This window comes from Tupaia chinensis, unplaced genomic scaffold (assembly GCF_000334495.1).
Source record: "Tupaia chinensis unplaced genomic scaffold, TupChi_1.0 Scaffold000402_1, whole genome shotgun sequence".
Lineage (NCBI taxonomy): Eukaryota > Metazoa > Chordata > Mammalia > Scandentia > Tupaiidae > Tupaia > Tupaia belangeri.
Window position 1 is genome coordinate 4,968,072 of NW_006159904.1, and position 18,179 is coordinate 4,986,250.

The 18,179-nt window shown below is 39.6% G+C and overlaps 1 protein-coding gene and 1 non-coding gene across 3 annotated transcripts in view; one reads left to right on the forward strand and one right to left on the reverse strand.

The window, feature by feature from the left end:
* Positions 1 to 363: 363 nt before the first annotated feature.
* Positions 364 to 18,179, reverse strand: part of MRPS31 (mitochondrial ribosomal protein S31) — a 41,731-nt gene continuing 23,915 nt past the window's right edge. For both annotated transcript variants that reach the window (XM_014590057.2, XM_014590056.2), the window contains 3 exons: positions 17,670 to 17,749; positions 10,232 to 10,375; positions 364 to 659 (listed from right to left, as the gene is read on the reverse strand). In XM_014590057.2, the coding sequence (XP_014445543.1) occupies positions 430 to 659; positions 10,232 to 10,375; positions 17,670 to 17,749 (454 nt within the window). In that variant the 3' untranslated portion in view covers positions 364 to 429. The remainder of the gene's footprint in view (positions 660 to 10,231; positions 10,376 to 17,669; positions 17,750 to 18,179) is intronic.
* Positions 9,202 to 9,308, forward strand: LOC114008842 (U6 spliceosomal RNA). Its single transcript, XR_003550342.1, has one exon. It is a non-coding gene; the product is annotated as a U6 spliceosomal RNA (small nuclear RNA).

An 18,179-nucleotide genomic window follows, 5' to 3' on the forward strand; every position in this document is an offset into this window, starting at 1 on the left:
CAAGCACCCTAACCATCATGCACCTGCCAGCCCTGTCGTTATATATACATTTTTTTTTTTGGAGAGTTTTTTTTTTTTGCTATAGGGCACGTGCGCTCGCCAGACAGACAGAGACAGAGAGACAGAAAGCGAGAAATCACCCCCAGGAGGGATGGCCACGCTGCAATCCCTTCTCCTCCATTCTCCTCTAGGGATCTTGGGCACGCCCGGCGTGAGTTTAAGCCGCTGGGTCCGGGACTCGAACCGCGGTCGACTACATGGGAGTCCAGCGACATAGCCATTACGCTAACTGCTGGTCCCAGTCATTATATTTTTTAAACAATTTAACATTTATTCCTGTCAAACCAGATGTAATACTTAATATAAGAAATCTAGCAAAATTATTTTATTTTCATTGCCAGCAATTCAAAATAAAAATTTCCATGGTCTTCAATTGAACTGTATGTCACTTTTCTTTAGAATGTCCTTTTTTTCATTAAAATAATTTCTAAACCACTCTATGTGCTCGACCTTCTGTTTAACACTTAAATACGGGTTTTTGGAAAGGCCGCAAGTCACCAGCTCCATGAAGTGACGAATTGGTCCTTGTTTTGGAAAATCCTCTAGGTATTTATCCAGAAATATGTGTTCATGAAATTCTGAACCATCATCATCAAAACCTAGAAAATGAGACAAAGTGTATTACATTTTTGAATATAAAAACTGTATTATGAAATTAATATTAATGAGGTAATACAATATTATGGTTAAAGACATGAACTTTGGAGACAAACTTAGGTTTCTTTACCAAATTAATAACTGGACACTGTGCAAATTAACTTTTCTGAGCATAAGTTTCCTCAGGCAAAATATGAGGACTAAAATAGCAACTTCCTCAGATTTTTATAAAGATTACACAGAGCATATATTTTATACTATCTAGCATACTGTAAATGTGCAAAGTGTAGCAGCAATTGTTGATACCAAATATCTTAATATCTAGCTCAACCACTGAGAAAACTATTCAAACCACGTGTTAAAATAAATATGGGGCTAGTCAGTTGTGTGGTGTTAAAACAGCTGTGTAGTTCGAGTCTCAGACTGGCCAAAATCCCAAAGGGAAGGACATGGAGGAGAAGGCATTGTGGCATGACTATCTCCCATTGTGGGTTGTGCTTTCTCCTCTTTCTCTGATGAGTGCTTGTGCTCTCTAGCAAAAAGAGAAAAACTATGTATTCATCTTTATCTAGATATTTTTGTATAGGTAGATAAATAAACAGAGAAAACGAACAGAAAACAAATAATAAAATGGGAGACTTAACTCCAACAAATCAATAATCACTTATTTGTTTTTCAATCATAGGGCACTTGTGCTCACCAGAAAGAGACAGAGAGGGGGAAAGTACGTAATTATCCCTCAGAGGGATGGCCACACTGCAATTCCCTCTCTATTTTCCTTTTGAGATTTTGGGCATGCATGTGCATGTGCTGGTGTGAGTTTCAAGCTGCTGGGTCCAGGGCTTGAACCCTGGTCAACCATGTGGGAATCCACTTGTTAGCCACCACACCACCTGATGGCCCAGTCACTTTTAACTTTTTTTTTAAGAAGAATTATTTACTTCTTTAATTCCATTTGTTAATATTATTTTTAAAAATTTGACCAGACATACAGAAAGGGAAAGCAAGAAAGCAAATTGCCAGGGGACTGAAACTGTGGTTGATCAATGTGAGAATCTAGTACCTTTAACCACTATGCTACCTGCTGGCCCCACTTTTAAATATTTTTTAAATTTTAGGTTTTTGCTATAAGGTGCATGCACATGCCAGAAAGGGGGCGGAGGAGCAGGAAGGTGAGAAATCAATCTCCCCTCTCTCCCCCGGGAAGAGGAGATAGCTCTGCTGCAATCCCTTCTCCTCCATTCTCCTCTTGTGATTTTGGGCACACATGCACATGTGCCCGGCATGAGTTTCAAGCTGCTGGGTCTAGGACTTGAAACACGATCAACCATGTGTAGCTCCTTAACCAATACACCCCCTACCGGCCCAAGGTTTGTTTATTTCTATGAGTAGAGAGAGAGAAAATCCCTCAAAGAGTCCTGATGCTGTGATCTACTCCCTACCAGCCCAGGATCAGAGGCACGTGTGTGCAGTTAGGATACCAAGGAGGTCTCCAGATGCAAACTCAGAACCACCCCCAGGGGGGATGACCACACCATAAGCCTTTCTCTATTCTTCTCTTGGGATCTAGGCATACACGCACATGTACCTAGTGTGAGTTTTAAGTCACGGAGTCCAGGACTCGAACCACAGTTGACTACGTGGGAGTCCAGCAATGCAACCTTAGACTATCTACTGGTTCCAAGAAACTAAGTTCGAACACAACTTAGGTAGTTTGAACATGAAAGGATATAAAAGGGGTTATCTTGGAAACATTAATTTTTTTTTGGGGGGGTGAGAGATTTTCACTGTAGGGCGCGTGCGCTCGCCAGACAGACAGAGAGAGACATAGAGACAGAAAGCGAGAAATCACCCCCCAGGGGGAATGGTCACGCCACAATCCCTTCTCCTCCATTCTCCTCTCGGGATCTTGGGCATGCACGCACATGCGCCCGGCGTGAGTTTTAAGCCACCGGGTCCGGGACACGAACCGCGGTCGACTACGTGGGAGTCCAGCGACATAGCCATTACGCTAACTGCTGGTTCCCTTGGAAACATTAATTTAAAAGAAAAGCTTGAGTGGCTATAAAGTAGACTTCTGAATAAGGAAAATTGCTAGGGAGAAAGAGGAACATTACACGAAGGATCAATCCACCAAGGAAAAAATTAACAATCTTAACGATTTATGTATCAAATAACAGTTTTGAAATACATTAAACACTAAAAAAATTTCTTTCTTTTTTTTTTGGAGAGGTTTTTGCTATAGGGCACGTGTGCTCGCCAGACAGAGACAGAGACAGAAAGCGAGAAATCACCCCCCAGGGGGGATGGTCACGTCACAATCCTTTCTCCTCCATTCTCCTCTCGGGATCTTGGGCACGCACGCACACATGCCCGGCATGAGTTTTAAGCCACCGGGTCCGGGATGCGAACCGCGGTCGACTACGTGGGAGTCTAGCGACATAGCCACTACGCTAACTGCTGGTTCCCAACACTAAAAAACTTTCTGACAGTAACAATGGAGAAAGAGAAAAATCCACAATGATAGCTAGGAATTTCAATATCCCACTATTAGCAACTGATAGCACAACCAGATTGAAAATTAGCAAAGACAAATATAAACTGAAGACCAGCAGGATCAAACTGACGCCACAAAACACCAATTACTACAGAACAAATTCCAAGCACTCATAGATCATTCACCCAGCCAGGTCATATCCTGGACCACACACAGAAAAACTTTAACACATTAAAAATCATTGAAACGATACAGATTAGGTTGGTGCAAATGCAGCTGTGGTTTTGCATTGTTGAAATCTGTTTGATATTGGATACATCCTTAAATAAATGTGGTTGTGTTACATATAAATTTTTTTTTCTTGGAGAGATTTTTTTGCTGTAGGGCCTGAGTGCTCTCCAGAGAGAGAGAAAGAGAGACAGAAAGCAAGAAATCACTGCCCAGGAAGGATAGCCACGCTGAAATCCCTCCTCCTCCATTCACCTCTCGGGATCTTGGGCACACACACACACACACACACACACACGCGCCCAGCGTGAGTTTGTTTGTTCGGTTTTGTTTATTTTTTGAGAGGTTTTTGCTATAGGGCACATGCACTTGCCGGAAAGACAAAGAGACAGAGAGACAGAAATCGAGAAATCATCCACGGGGGGATGGCCATGCCGCAATTCCTTCTCCTCCATTCTCTTCTGGGGATCCTGGGCACGTATACACACCCGCACGGCCTGAGTTTAAGCCCCCGGTTCCAGGACTCAAACTGCAGTCGGCTACATGGGAATCCAGCGACACAGCCATTATGAGAACTGCTGGTCCCGGTGTTACATATAATTTTAACATGCATTTCTCGCTTTTATTTTTGTACTAGTGATTTATTACTTGCTGTTTATTTTATATGTATTTCTGACTATGTAAATGATGTTAGACAAAATACAAATTTGAGCAATTTTCTTACTCTATTTCATAGCTCCAAATGGGTTGTAAAAGAGTGGAGACAACTTGCAATGTTAACGATACACTGGCCCAGGAACTGCTAATGAATGTACAATGCAATGGTGATTCAAGAAATTTAGCAAAGGAGAGGAGAACCTTGAAGATGAGGAGCATAGTGGACACCATCATAAGTGGACAATGGCCAACTGAGAGCAGTCATCATATGCTCACTGGAGAGACAGAGAGACAGAAAGCAAGAAGTCACCTCCCAGGGGAGATGGCCACACGGCAATCCCTTCTCCTCCATTCTCCTCTCAGGATTTGGGACACACATATACACACACATGCGCACATGTATGTGTGCAAGCAGCTTGAGTTCAAGCTACCAGATCTAGGACTTGAAACACACAGCTGGCCATGTGGGGTCTGGCTAATATTTTAAGATTTAAAAATGTTAGAGCAGAGAACAGAAAACAGTTACAGTAGTAAATCCCCTCACAGAGTTATTGTTGTACAAACAGGAATGACAATTACATTTCACTTGTATAAGCTCACTTGTTTCTCATAACCCATAAGATAAGCCCTATTATTCTCATCACTTTAGAGATAAAGGAAGCAAGCTTGGAGAGATTCCGTTTATGACTCACTCAGGAACTTGAACTCCTAAACCACTACATGTTGCTGTATCTGCTGAATTAAGTCACATGTTACTATACCCCAATATTCATTTTTCCCTTTTTTTCATTTTTAGTTTTTACTGTGAGACATGTGCACTTGCCAGAGGGAGAAAGAAAGGGAATGAGAGAGGAAAAGTGAGAAATTGCCCTCCAGGCAGATGGCCACAACACAATCCCTTTTTTTCTACTCTCCTCTTCAGATTTTGGGCATGTACGCACACACCCATCCAGTGTGAATTTCAAACAGCAGGGTCCAGGACTCAAACCATAAAGATAGCCATATGTGATTCAGCACCTTAACCTCCATGCCACCTGCTGGCCCCGTTTCTTTTTAAGTTTTGCTATAGAGTATGTGCACTCACTGGAGAGCCACACCATAATCCCTTCTCCTCCATTCTCCTCTTGGGGTTTCAGCATGCAATTTTTTTCGGGTCATCAGGTTGGGGACTTAAATTGCACAGTTGGCCATGTGGGACCTAGCTGCCTTAACCACCATGCCACCAGCTGGCCCCCAACCCTCTTGGGTTTTCAGAGTTTATTTTTTTCCACGAGAGATAGAGAGACAGCACACTTACTTCCTAGCCCCAGGGTACTGATGTCCAATCACAAGCATGCGCATGCCTACCATATGTACCACAAACCCAGACTTTCTGGGAGGTCAGCCTTGGAGAATGACACGCTTTACTACTATGTCATCACCTAGCCCCTAACTCATGTTTTTAACTATAAACACTTGAAATACTCATATTTCATAAAAAAGTAAAATTCAAATATGTTCTAAGACTAAATGAAACCTTTCCTTAATATCACACATTGTATTTTCTTATTTATTTTTTTCTTTGTAAAATTCTGTAATTCTAGGGGCCAGCATATGGTGTAGCAGTTACACCGCTGGACTGCCACATGACCGCCCATGGTTCAAGTCCTGGACTTGGTAGCCTGCAACTCACACTGGGCAAGTGTATGTGCATGCCCAAGATACCAGGAGGAGAATGGAAGCGAAGGGATTGTGGCGTGGCCATCCCCCTGGGGGGTGGTTTTTCACTTTCCCTCTCTCTTTCTGTCTCTCTCTAGTAAATACAGGTGCCCTAAAGCAAAAAACCTCTAAAAAAAAAAAATTCTGTACTTTTACAGGAGGTTGGAAAGGAGGTAATGTTTATTCATATGTATTCATATGTATTATATGCCAAGCACTGTGCTGCACAACTCAATAACTTTATTTAATCCTCACTCTTTTTTAAAAAATTAATTAATTTATTATTAGTATTTCTTTTTTAAAAAAATTATTTATTTTATTTATTCATTCATTTATTTTAATTTGAGAGAGAGAAAGGAGAGAAAGAGAAAGCAAGCCACCAGGTTCGGAACGCAAATCATGGTCAGCCATGTGTGAGTGCCCAGCGCCTTAGCCATCATGCCACCTGCTGGTCCCCAGATTTTTTTAAAAAGGAATTATTGATTTTATTTTATTTATTCACACAGAGAGAAAAAAAGAGAAAATGAGAAAACAAGTCACCAGGTCCAGGACTTCAACTGTGGTTGCCCATGTGGGAATGTCCAGCACCTCAACCATGCTACCTGCTGACCCCAATTTATTATTATTACTTAACTTGACGAGGGAGAGAGAGTAAGAAAAAGAGAGAAAAAGAAAGAAAGAAAGAAAGAAAGAAAGAAAGAAAGAAAGAAAGAAAGAAAGAAAGGAAGGAAGGAAGGAAGGAAGGAAGAAAGAGAGAGAGAGAGAGAGAGAGAGAGAGAAAGCACATCTCTAGGTCTGGAACCCAAATCATGGTCAGTCACATGGCAATCCAGGGCCTTAACTGCCACACCACTTGCCGACCCCAATCCCTACCTTCATATGTGAGCAATCCTTCATTTTAATTTTACAGACGAGTAAACTAAGGTTCAGAAAGCTAATTTCCTCAAAGACACATGGTTAATAACTGATAGAACTGGGCCAGGTTCGTAGAACTAAAAAGTCTAGTCTTTTTTTTTTTTTTTTTTTTTAAACCTTACCCTGCCTGATACCCTCCAGAATACAAAAATCTTAACTTTTTTTTTGGTTTTGTTTTTAGAGAAATTCTTGTTATAGGGTGTGTGTGCTCGCTGGAGAGACAGAAAGCAAGAAGTTACCTCCCAGAGGTGTGGCCACGTCCACACATGTGCCCAGCGTAAATTTTAAACTGCTGGGTCTGGGACCTGAACAGTGGTCAACCACATGGGAGTCCAGAGATATATGCCACTTACTGGTCCCTAAAAATCTTAACATTTTAAAGAAATATATTTATTACCATATATAACACAGCAAGCTATATTACTGTATATGTCATATAAATATATAAGATATTAATAATTTGCTAAAGGATTTGTAAGTTTCTAATGTCTTCCTATGGAAAATATTGCTTTATGAAGATCTGAATAAATATTTCTGATATTTAAGCTTCCATTCCACTTATTAATCAAAACACATGAAAGAAAGTCACAAATTAAATTATTAAATGATACCACTAACACCAGGGAGGTTAAAATATAAACTATGCTTCCCTATTACTTACCTGTTTGCAACTTTCGGTTAATTTTACCATAAAAATAAACAGATCTTTTAAAAGTCAAAATGTATCTATAAACCTCAATGAAAACATTTAACTGATAACATGGGTGCCATAAAAAAAATAAATGGGGGCTAGTAGGTGGCATAGTGGCTAAGGCGCTGAACTCCTAAACGGACAACTGCAGTTTGAGTCCCAGACCTGGCAGCTTGCTTTCTCACTTTCTCTCTCTCTCTGTGTCTCTCTCTAGTGAGTGTGTGTGCCCTGTAGCAAATTAAAAACAAAACAAAACAAAAAAGCAAATAACATTAAATAAATATTTTAAATAAATAAATAAATAAATAAATAAAAGAGTAACACCGTTTCCCTTTTCATTAAGGAAGCAGTAACTTCTTTAGAAAATTCTCAGGAAAGTAGGTACCCACATCATTAACAGTTCAAAGCATCTACATTATACAGTAAGATTTAAAAAGCCTCCCAACATTTTTGGTTTGAATTTGCACCTCATTAATGCAATGGTTTTATAACTAAATCACACCAGCATTAAGACTTCAAGAGTTATACAAGTTGAATATCTCTTATCCATAATGCTTGGGACCAGAATGTTTAGAATTTTGGATTTTTTTTCAGATTTTTGGATTTTTTTCATTAAATATATAATGAGATATCTTGAGGATGGGACCCAACTCATGGGCACAGGTGTGCCTAGCTTACTCAGGAAGGTCTCCAGATACGCTCTAGAACCTTTTCATGTGGGTCAGCATCATAGAACAGTGTGTTTTACACTCTGCCACTATGGGGCCCCTCTTTCTTTCACTCGTGGGAGACAGAGAAAAAGAGAAAGAGGTTGGGGAAAAAAGAGAGAGAGAGAGAAGCACCATCAACAGGGTCTCATATTGCAATTCTTCCTCTAGTTTTCCCAGCCAGTTAGAATCATAGGGACACACACGTGTGTGTGCATGCATGTCACCTAAAGAACTGAACCCTGATCTTCCATAGGTTTCCAGCATTGCAGAGCACTGTGTTATGGCAGCTGGGTCTATCATACGAAGATGAATGTAGAATTTTCAACTGTGGCATCATGGAAGCACTTGAAAAGTTTTGGATTTTGAAGCATTTTGAATTCTTAGAATAGAAATGCCCAATCTGCAATATCCTCCAAAACTGAAGTATAATCTCTTAACCAGTATTCAATGTATTAATTTACCAAGTACTCTGCTTAGCAACCAGAAGTTATTTGCAGTTCTCAACACTTTTATGTCACAGAAATGAATAATGTACTTTGCCATATAATTTTACTTTTTGATTGTCCTTATGACATACCTAGAATTACATGAAATTCTAATTTTTTTTGAGGTGTGCATTTTTTTTTTTTTTTTTGCTGTTGAGTGTATGTATTAGCCAGAGAGAGAGATAAAGGCAGAGAAGGGGAAAGTGAGAAATCACACTCCCGGGGGGGATGGCTATGCTGTAATCCCTTCTCCTCTAGCTTCCTCTCACAGGTACCCAGAGTGATTTTTAAGACTCTGGGTTCAGGACTCAAACTGTGGTTGGTCATGTGGGAATCCAGCAACTTAACCACCATGTCACCCGATGGTCCCAAATTTTAACTTTTTTTTAAAAAAGCATTCATGGGACCAGCAGTTGGCGTAATGGCTATGTCAGTGGACTCCCATGTAGTTGACTGTGATTCGAGTCCCAGACCCAGTGGCTTAAACTCATGCCGGGCGCATGTGCATACATGCCCAAGATCCCAAGAGGAGAAGGATGAGAAGGAAGAGAAGGGATTGCAGTGTGGTCATCCCCCCTGGGGAAGATGATTTCTTGCTTTCTGTCTCTCTGCCTAGAGAGCACACTTCCCTATAGCAAAAACCTCTCAAAAAAGAAAGAAAGAGTGCTCGCTTCGGCAGCACATATACTAAAATTGGAACAATACAGAGAAGATTAGCATGGCCCCTGCGCAAGGATGACACGCAAATTCGTGAAGCGTTCCATATTTTTTATTTGCTGAGAACATATATGTGGATGTACTTGATTGAGACAATGCACAGTGTATTTTGGATGGAAAATTCATTTGTGTGTTGTGATGGGGTAAAGTGAAATGAGAATAGGACAGTGTGGAATGGGGTAAGAAATCAAAAAAAAAAAAAGAAAGAACATCAGATTTAAAATTATTTTTTCTTATTCAGGACAAAATGCCTACAGGAGAGAAATGGAGCAATATGAGTAGCCACCAAAGGATCTGGCCATGCTGCAATTACCTTCCTGTAATCCTTAACACCATTAGAACTTGGACACTTCACATATGCCTGGCATTTTTTTTCAGGCTGACAAGTTAGGGATTAGAAGACTGGTCAGCACATGGGATCTGTCATCTCATTTTATTATTTTTTTAAAAGAGTTTATTTATTTATTTGAGATTTTGGCTATAGGACACATGCGCTCACTGGGGAAACAGAGACAGAAAGTGAGAAATCACCCACCCCTTCATTTTTGTCTCAGGATTTGGGGCACATAAGCACATACACCTGGCAAGGGTTTCAAGCTGCCAGGCCTGGGACTCAAACCACAGTCAACCATGTGGGAGTCCAGCACCTTAACCACTATACCACCTGGTAGCTCCTGGGATCTGTCTTCTCTTGAGTAGTGCCTCATCACAGTGTCACAAATTTGGTCCCTTGCAAAATTTTCTAGTATATCACACAGATGTCCACATAAGTGCCTCAAAATTCTGAGAAGGGATCGTGGCATGGCCAATCCCGGGGGGGGGAGGGGGGTGATTTATCACTTTCTTTCTCTCCCTTGATTCTGTGGCGAGCACATGTGCCCTACAGCAAAGAGAAAACAAAACTTATATTCGAAGTGTAGACCTGCCAAAAATAAATCTCAATAAATTATGATAAGCCTTTGAAGTTAATACTTGCCTGCTTCATTGTTAATTGGGAACTCCCACAGCTTCCCTTCTTTTGTCCACTGGATCATCTCTTCAAACCCATTCTGAAAAGGCTGTTCACTGACTCTGGCCACCTGCTTAGCGAATTCCACATCCCAAAGTGAAGGTGATGTCTCTGGACAATAAAAACGTTTTAGGTAAGCAAAAGACAACTAAATATCTTTCTTCTTAAAAATGTTATTATCAGCTCTGAATCAATGTTTTTAGACCTTGATATGTATAATAGGTCACTTATGTACTACCTCTAGTAAAGACCAAAGGAGTTAAATTAACAGAATAATAATATAACTGCTAACAGACAGCAAACACTTACTCTGTGCTAAATGCTTTTTATCTCATTTAATTTTTATAACCAACACTATGAGTAAAGTTTTCTCATGTTGGCTAATTATATCAACAGATACACGTTTTAGTCATTTATTTGCTTTTGAAATTTAAGATGGCTTTAAAAAACAAGTCATATTCCCACCAGTCATTTTTTTTTTTTTTTGAGAGAGAGGTTTTTGCTATAGGACACATATGCTTGCCAGAGACAGAGAGACAGAAAGTGAGAAATCACCCCCCTAGGGAGGAAGGCCATGAAGCAATCCTTCCTCCTACATTCTCCTCTCAGTATCTTAGGCACACATACACATGAACCTGGTGTGAGTTTTAAGCTGCTGGGTCTGGGACTTGAACCACAGCCGACTACATGGGAGTCCAGCAATGTAACCATTATGCCATTTGCTGGTCCCCCCACCAGTATTGTTGGTTGGAATTTAAAATGGTACAAAGCCACATTAGAAAATACTTTTGAGGCTTCTTCTTTTTTTCTTAAGTTTTGCCAGAGGGCACATGCATTTGCTGGAGAAAGATGAGAGAGAGAACCAGAGAGAGAAAGAGAGTGAAAAAGCACCCTCCATAGGGCATGGCCACACTACAGTCCCCTCGCTCATTTCTCCCTCTAGGGATTTTAGGCATGTAGGCACATGCACTGGCATGTTTTTCAAGTCACCAGGTCCAGGATGCAAACAGTGCAGGCACTCAAACAGGATCCAGCCACCTTAACCATTATGTAATGGCCTGCCCCTAGACTGACAGTTTTTGAAAAGTTAAGAATACACCTATTGGGGCCGGTAGGTGGCATGGTGGTTGGGGGCACTGGACTCTCTCACATGGTCGACTGAGGTTTGAGTCCTGTACCTGGCGGCTTGCTTTCTGGCTTTCCCTCTTTCTCACTCTGTCCCTCTCTGGTCAAATCTAAATAAGTAAATAAATAAATAAATAAAGTTAAATAAAATAAAATAATTCTTTAAAAAAATACACATGTCATTTAACACTGCATTTCACCCCTAGGTATTTACTCAAGAGAAAAGACAACTTGTGTCCACAGAAAGATAAGTACACGGAGGTTCATGGAACCTTTATTTGTAATAACCAAAGTTGGGGTTAATCTTGGAAACAATGCCAGTCTCCACTTATAGGTAAATGGATACAGGACATGATACAGTCATATAATTACATATTACTCAGCAATAAAAATGAATCGCTGGTACATGTACCAGCACGAATAAATCTCAGATCACTACGCTGAGTGAAAGAAGTAGATACCAAGAGTATACACTGTATGATTCCATTTATATAAAATTTGAAGGCATGTAAACTAATCTATACGAACCAAGAAGAGAGAAATGGTTGCCAGAAGACTCAAGTGTGTGCGCACTGACTGCAAAAGGACACAAGGCAACTTAAAAAAAAATGATCAGAGGGCATATGCAGAGACAGACACTGCCAGAATGAGATAGAGACAGAGAGGAGAAACACCCCCAAATGAGGCATGGTCATAGTATAATCATTTTTCCTTCATTTTTCTTGCCTGTCAGGATTTCTGGCACTCATGCACACATTCCCAGCATGTTTTTAAAGTTGCTGAAACAGGATGTGAATGGCAGCAGGTCTGGTGAGATCCAGCTTCTTTAACCACCAAGCCACTGGCAGCAGGTCATGTGAGATCCAGCTTCTTTAACCACCAAGCCATGGGGCAGGTCAACCCAAGGAAACTTCTGAGAGTGATAGAAATGTTCAGTACCATTTATCCTTTTTAAAATTTTATTATTATTTTAAATAATAATAAAAATAATTATTTTAAAATTTGACCAGAAAGAAAGAGAGAAAGTATTTCTTACTTTGCCAAGTCTGGGACTTGAACTGTGGTTAGCCATGTGCAAGTTCAATGTCTTAACCACCATGCCACCTGCTAGCCCCATGTTCAGCATCATTACTTGCCATTTCATGGGTTTTTATATCTGCTAAAACTCATCAAATTATATACTTTCAATGTATATAGTTTGTTTCAAATAAATTATACCTCGATAAACTATAAAAAGAACTTATGTACTTTTCCCTCCAAAATTTTAAATTTAAAAAATCTTTTTTTAAAAAATAAACTGGGATCCTATAGCTTAATAACCTGTTTTCCTCACTTAACGACTGCATTAATATCCTAGTACATAGTTACAATACATTCAATCCCCCATTACTAATTTTTTTTAAGCTTTCTGCTGTAGGGTATGTGTACCTGCTGGAGAGAGACAAAGAGAAAGAGAGAGAAAAGTGAGAAATCACCATGCCACAATCCCTTCTCCTCTTAGGATTTTAAGGGCAAGCACACATACATACCTGGTATGATTTTCTTTTCTTTTCTTTATTTTTTTGAGAGTTTTTTTTACTATAGGGCGTGTGCGCTCGCCAGAAAGAGACAGGGAGACAGAAAGCAAGAAATCACCCCCTAGGGGGTATGGCCACACCGCAATCCCTTCTGCTCTTGGGATCTTGGGCATGCACACACATGGGCCTGGTATGAGTTTTAAGCCACTGGGGCTGGGACTCAAACCGTGGTCAACTACATGGGAGTCCAGCGACATAGCCATAAGGCCAACTGCTAGTCCCCCGGTATGATTTTCAAGCCTAGGTCCAGGACTTAGTGCACAGTCAACCAACTTAACCTCTATGACACCTGCTGGCCTGCCTGATACTGAATATTTTGATTATTTTCATATATTCTCTTTTGAACACTGAAGTAATGAATATAATTGCAGTTATGCTTTTATGCATATCTGTAGTTATTTCCTTGGAATAAATTCCTAGGAATAAAACCCTGGACCAAAGACATAGATCATATATGATTTATTCTCTTGCCTTCCTCTTTTACCCACTTTTGCCAAGCCTACTACTGTATCCCAACAAATAGCTCACTTATTCTTCTACTTAAGTAAGCCTCATTTTACCTCTTTTGCTTTTTCTTTTTTATACAATTATTTTTAAAAATTTATCTTTATTTAATTAATTTTAAAAAATCTGACCAGAGAGGGACAGAGTGAGAGTGAGAGTAAGAGAGAGAGAGAGAAAGAGAGAGAGAGAGAGAGAGAGAGAGAGAGAGAGAAAGTGAGAAAGCAAGTCACCAGGTCCAGGACTCGAACCGAGGTCAACAATGTGGGAGGCCAGTGGCTTTAACTACCACGCCACCTGCCAGTCTCCCTCTTTTGCTTTTTCTGAATCTGTTTCTATACTATCTGCATGAACATGTCTAACCACACTGACTGGTGGATATATGTTGGACTTGATTATCTGATACAATGGAAAGATCATAGTAATTATGCCTAATTAGCTATATTTGTAGAGTAATCAAAATAATGAGATAATTATCTTGCTTACATGCTTTATTTATTTTTTTATCTAGCTGACACTGATCAACCTATATCTCTGCCTCATCATTATACTTGCTAACAGTTGTAGCCATTTATCAAATGTCAACTGTGTTCCAGGCTCTGTGCCTGACACTTCTCTTAGATGACTTCATTTTATTCTCAAGATGAATGTAGGAGCTCCCTTCCACAGGTAGAGAAAGGAGATTCAGAAAGGCTACAGTGGTAGATGTAAGTTTGAATCCAGATTGACCCAAGATGAAGTCTCTTTCCATTAAGCTACACTGCCTATAGTCACTACATTACTCTAAGATAACTCATAGGGCCAACGACTATATTCTTTGTATCAGTGGCTAAGAATTTAGTAGGGGGGACCAGCAGGTGGTGTGGTACTTAAGGTGCTGGACTCCCACATGGTCGATCACGTTTCGAGTCTGGACCTGGCATCTTGCTTTCTCAATCCATGTCTCTCTCTCTCTCCGGTCAAATTGAATAATAATAATAAATAAAATTAAATAATTCTTTAACACAAAAAGAATTAGCAGGGAACAAATAAGGAAATCATGGAACAGAATTCATTCATTCAGTCAGTCAATAAATAATTACTGAATGCCAACTATATTGCAGGTACTATTTTAGGTAATAGGGAAATAGCAATGAACAATTGCTAAATTTAAGTTTCCACATTGTCGTTATGTTTGTATTTAATTGGGAACAAAAGACATTCTTTACACTCATCCAAGTATAGCTTTGGTAGAGTAAATGTGTATGCTGCTTTCCTCTTAAGAATGTAATCATTTTGTACTGTTTTGTAAGATACATAAAACTCCAGTGATTTGTCAGCTAATGTCAGGGAGATTTTAGATTTTAAAAAGTAAGCTGGCTCCTTTTGAGAATCCAAGGGTCTCTTCTGGCTGTTCACTAGGTGGACAATAGCAGCTGCCCTGACAACAAATCCCTTTTAAAGCAAGCTTAACAGCTGCCACTTGAACAGGGGAGAGGCAATTCATTCTCTATTTCTGTGCACTCTGTATCTCCTTTTCATCACACACAGGAGTTTAGTTTTCACAGTACAAAAAGGGGGTGATTCTTTTAGCTTTACCTTCAGTTCAAATGAACAAATCTAATTGAATTAACTCCTTTTCTCTATAAAGGTATGTATTTTATAGCTCAGTTTCTGTAAAGAAAAAAAAGGATTTAAGATAACCAATTTCTATGACCTGTAAGCCACTTCGCTAGCTACTACAAGAAATACAAGCCAAGAATGAGACCTAGCCCCTAATACCAAGTTTAATGACTAGTAGGAAGTCTAATGTTTACATGAGGGGACTTCAAAAAGTTTATGAAAAAAAATGAAGAATTAAAGAGTTGAGGGCTGGCTTTATGGCATAGTAGTTAAAGCAGCCAGGCACAGTTTGAGTCCCAGACAGACCTGGAGGCTTAGAAAACACGTTGAGCGCATATACATGAGGAAAAATCCCAAAATGAAGGGAGAGAGATGGAAGAGAAGGGATTGAGGCATGACCATTCCCCATGGGGGGTGGGGGGGGTGCTTTCTCCTCTATCTCTCTGGTGAGTACATGTGTTATCTAACAAAACACAACAACAACCAAAAATATGAGTTGATTTTGATGCAAGATCTTTTGAAATCGATGAATACTTTTGTCATAATACATATTTTCCATAAACTTTTTGGAGACCACCCCCATGATGTGTAAATAAGAGGAAGAGAAATTAAAGTAGCCATTGGAAGCTGGCCTAGAAACCCATTACATACAGTACTTCTACCAATGTCTAATGCTAACTTCTATTCTTTAGAAATGCACATCCCAGGGACCAGCAGGTGGCATGGTGGTGAAGGAACTGGACACTCCCACATGGCCGAGCACGGTTCTAGTCCCAGGCCTGGTGGTTTACTTTCTCACTTTCTCTCTTTCTGTTTCTCTCTGGTCAAATTAATAAAAAATAAAGGAATGAATAAATAAAACTAAATAATTCGTTTTTTAAAAACAATGCACATTCCATATTCATATTGAATTTCTTCTTTATTTCACAAATAAAGCAAATTCAATATCAAGCAAGAGAATGCTCTTATTTCTTTTAATTAGACCTAAAATAGTGAATCCGAAGGATGTGAATTCTTTTTTTTTTTTTCTTTTTTTGGAGAGGTTTTTGCTATAGGGTGCATGCGCTCACCAGAAAGACAGAGAGAGACAGAGACAGAAAGCGAGAAATCACTCCCCAGGGAGGATGGCCAAGCTGCAATCCCTTCTCCTCCATTCTCCTCTTGGGATCTTGGGCACGCATGCACGCATACCTGGTGTAAGTTTAAGCCACCAGGTCCAGGACTCAAACCGTGGTCGCCTACATGGGAGTCCAGTGATATAGCCATTATGCTAACTGCTGGTCCCAGGATGTGACTTCTTACACAAAGAAGAAAGAGGGAGAATAAAGAACAAAGACAAACCATGTTGAAAAAAAAGACCACTACAAGGTCCAACAGGTAGTGTGGTGGTTAAGGTGCTAGACTTCCACATGGTTGACAGTGTTTCGAGTCCTGAACCTGGTGGCTTGCTTTTTCACTTTCCTTCTTTCTCTGCATGACTCTCTCTGGTCAAATTAAAATAATAATAAATAAAATGTAATAAATATTTTTTTTTTTTTAAAAAAAGAAAAGATCACTACAAGCCTGTTAAATATATTCCCTTTGACTACAGCGTGGCCATCCTCCCCAGGGAGTGATTTCTTGCTTTCTGTCTCTGTCTCTCTGATGGGTGCACATGCCCTATAGCAAAAATCTCTCTTAAAAAAAAAAATCCCAGGATCAGCAGTTGGCGTTATGGTTAGGTAGCGGGAGTCCCCTCGTTCGAGTCCTGGACCTGGCGTCTTAAACTCATGCCAGGCACATGTGTGTGCATGCCCCAGATCAAGAGGAGAATGGAGAAGGGACTGCAACATGACCATCCCTCCTGGGGGATGATTTCTCGCTTTCTGTCTCTCTGCCTCTCTTTGCCTTTCTGGCGAACACACGTGCCCTATAGCAAAAACCTCTCAAAAACACCCCTTCAATAAGTAACTTTTTTTTTGAGAGAGAGACTTTTGCTATAGGTCATATGTGCTTGCTGGAGAGACAAAGACAAAGAGACAGAAAGCAAGAAACCACCCCCCAGAAGGGATGGCCATGCTGCAATCCCTTCTCCATTTTCCTCTTGGGATTTTGGGTACTTGAGCACAAGCACCCAGTTTGAGTTTTAAGCTACCAGGTCCAGGACAAACCAGTCAACGTGTGAGTCCAGCGACATAAGCATTATGCCATCTGTTTTTCCCCCATCAATAAGTTACTTCTATATATGTTTATTACCCCTTTTTAGATAGTAAGCTCTCTAAAGGCAGGAATTAAAGCTTATTTATCTTTATGTAACAACACAGGCTTGCATTACAAATTCTGGGTGATTATTAATGTTCTAACCCAAATTAATAGGCAGTCTCTGAATTCATGCAGGTGGTAGTACCTACCTTCCATTGTCTCACAGAAGCAACATTTCAATGGAGAAACTTGACTAAAACTAGTAACATTCAAAAACTACATTAATAAGCAGAATTCAGGCCAATGACAGCATAGACTATCAAAATACTCGACAATTACACAATCAAAACATTAAGGACATCTTTGACAGATAAATATTTCTCCACCTGAGAATGAGTGTTACTCTTTTCTTAACAAACCTGGTTCAGGTGCTTCTTCGGTAACTGCCTTAGTGTCAAAAATATTAAGTCTCTTCCCCTTGAATATACTTCTCCTAAGACTAGAAAGAGAAAAAAAAATTACTGAATATATAAACAATTTTCAAAAAATTGTTTACAGAAAAAATTTACCTGAAATATTCCATGTAGAAATTAAAAATAATTACACAAACCCACACCAGATAGTTTAGCTAATTTGTGTTTATTGGGACAGATTAAAATAAGAAACATTTGCACTTTGAATTTTTGCTTCACAACAAAACAAAGCAGTTAAAGCAGCTTAATTTCCAAAATGCCTATTTAAAAAATTAGCTTAATTTGTTCTACTTTTTATTTGATTGTTTTCATGTTAAGTTTTGAAAAACTTAATGTTGTGGGAAGCTCCACAAATATACTGAACAGAAGTTATTAAAGTCATCACTTGTTTTTAAGGGCAGAAAACACGACAATGCTTAATTACGAAGTATAAAGACTACACAAGAAATCAAAACA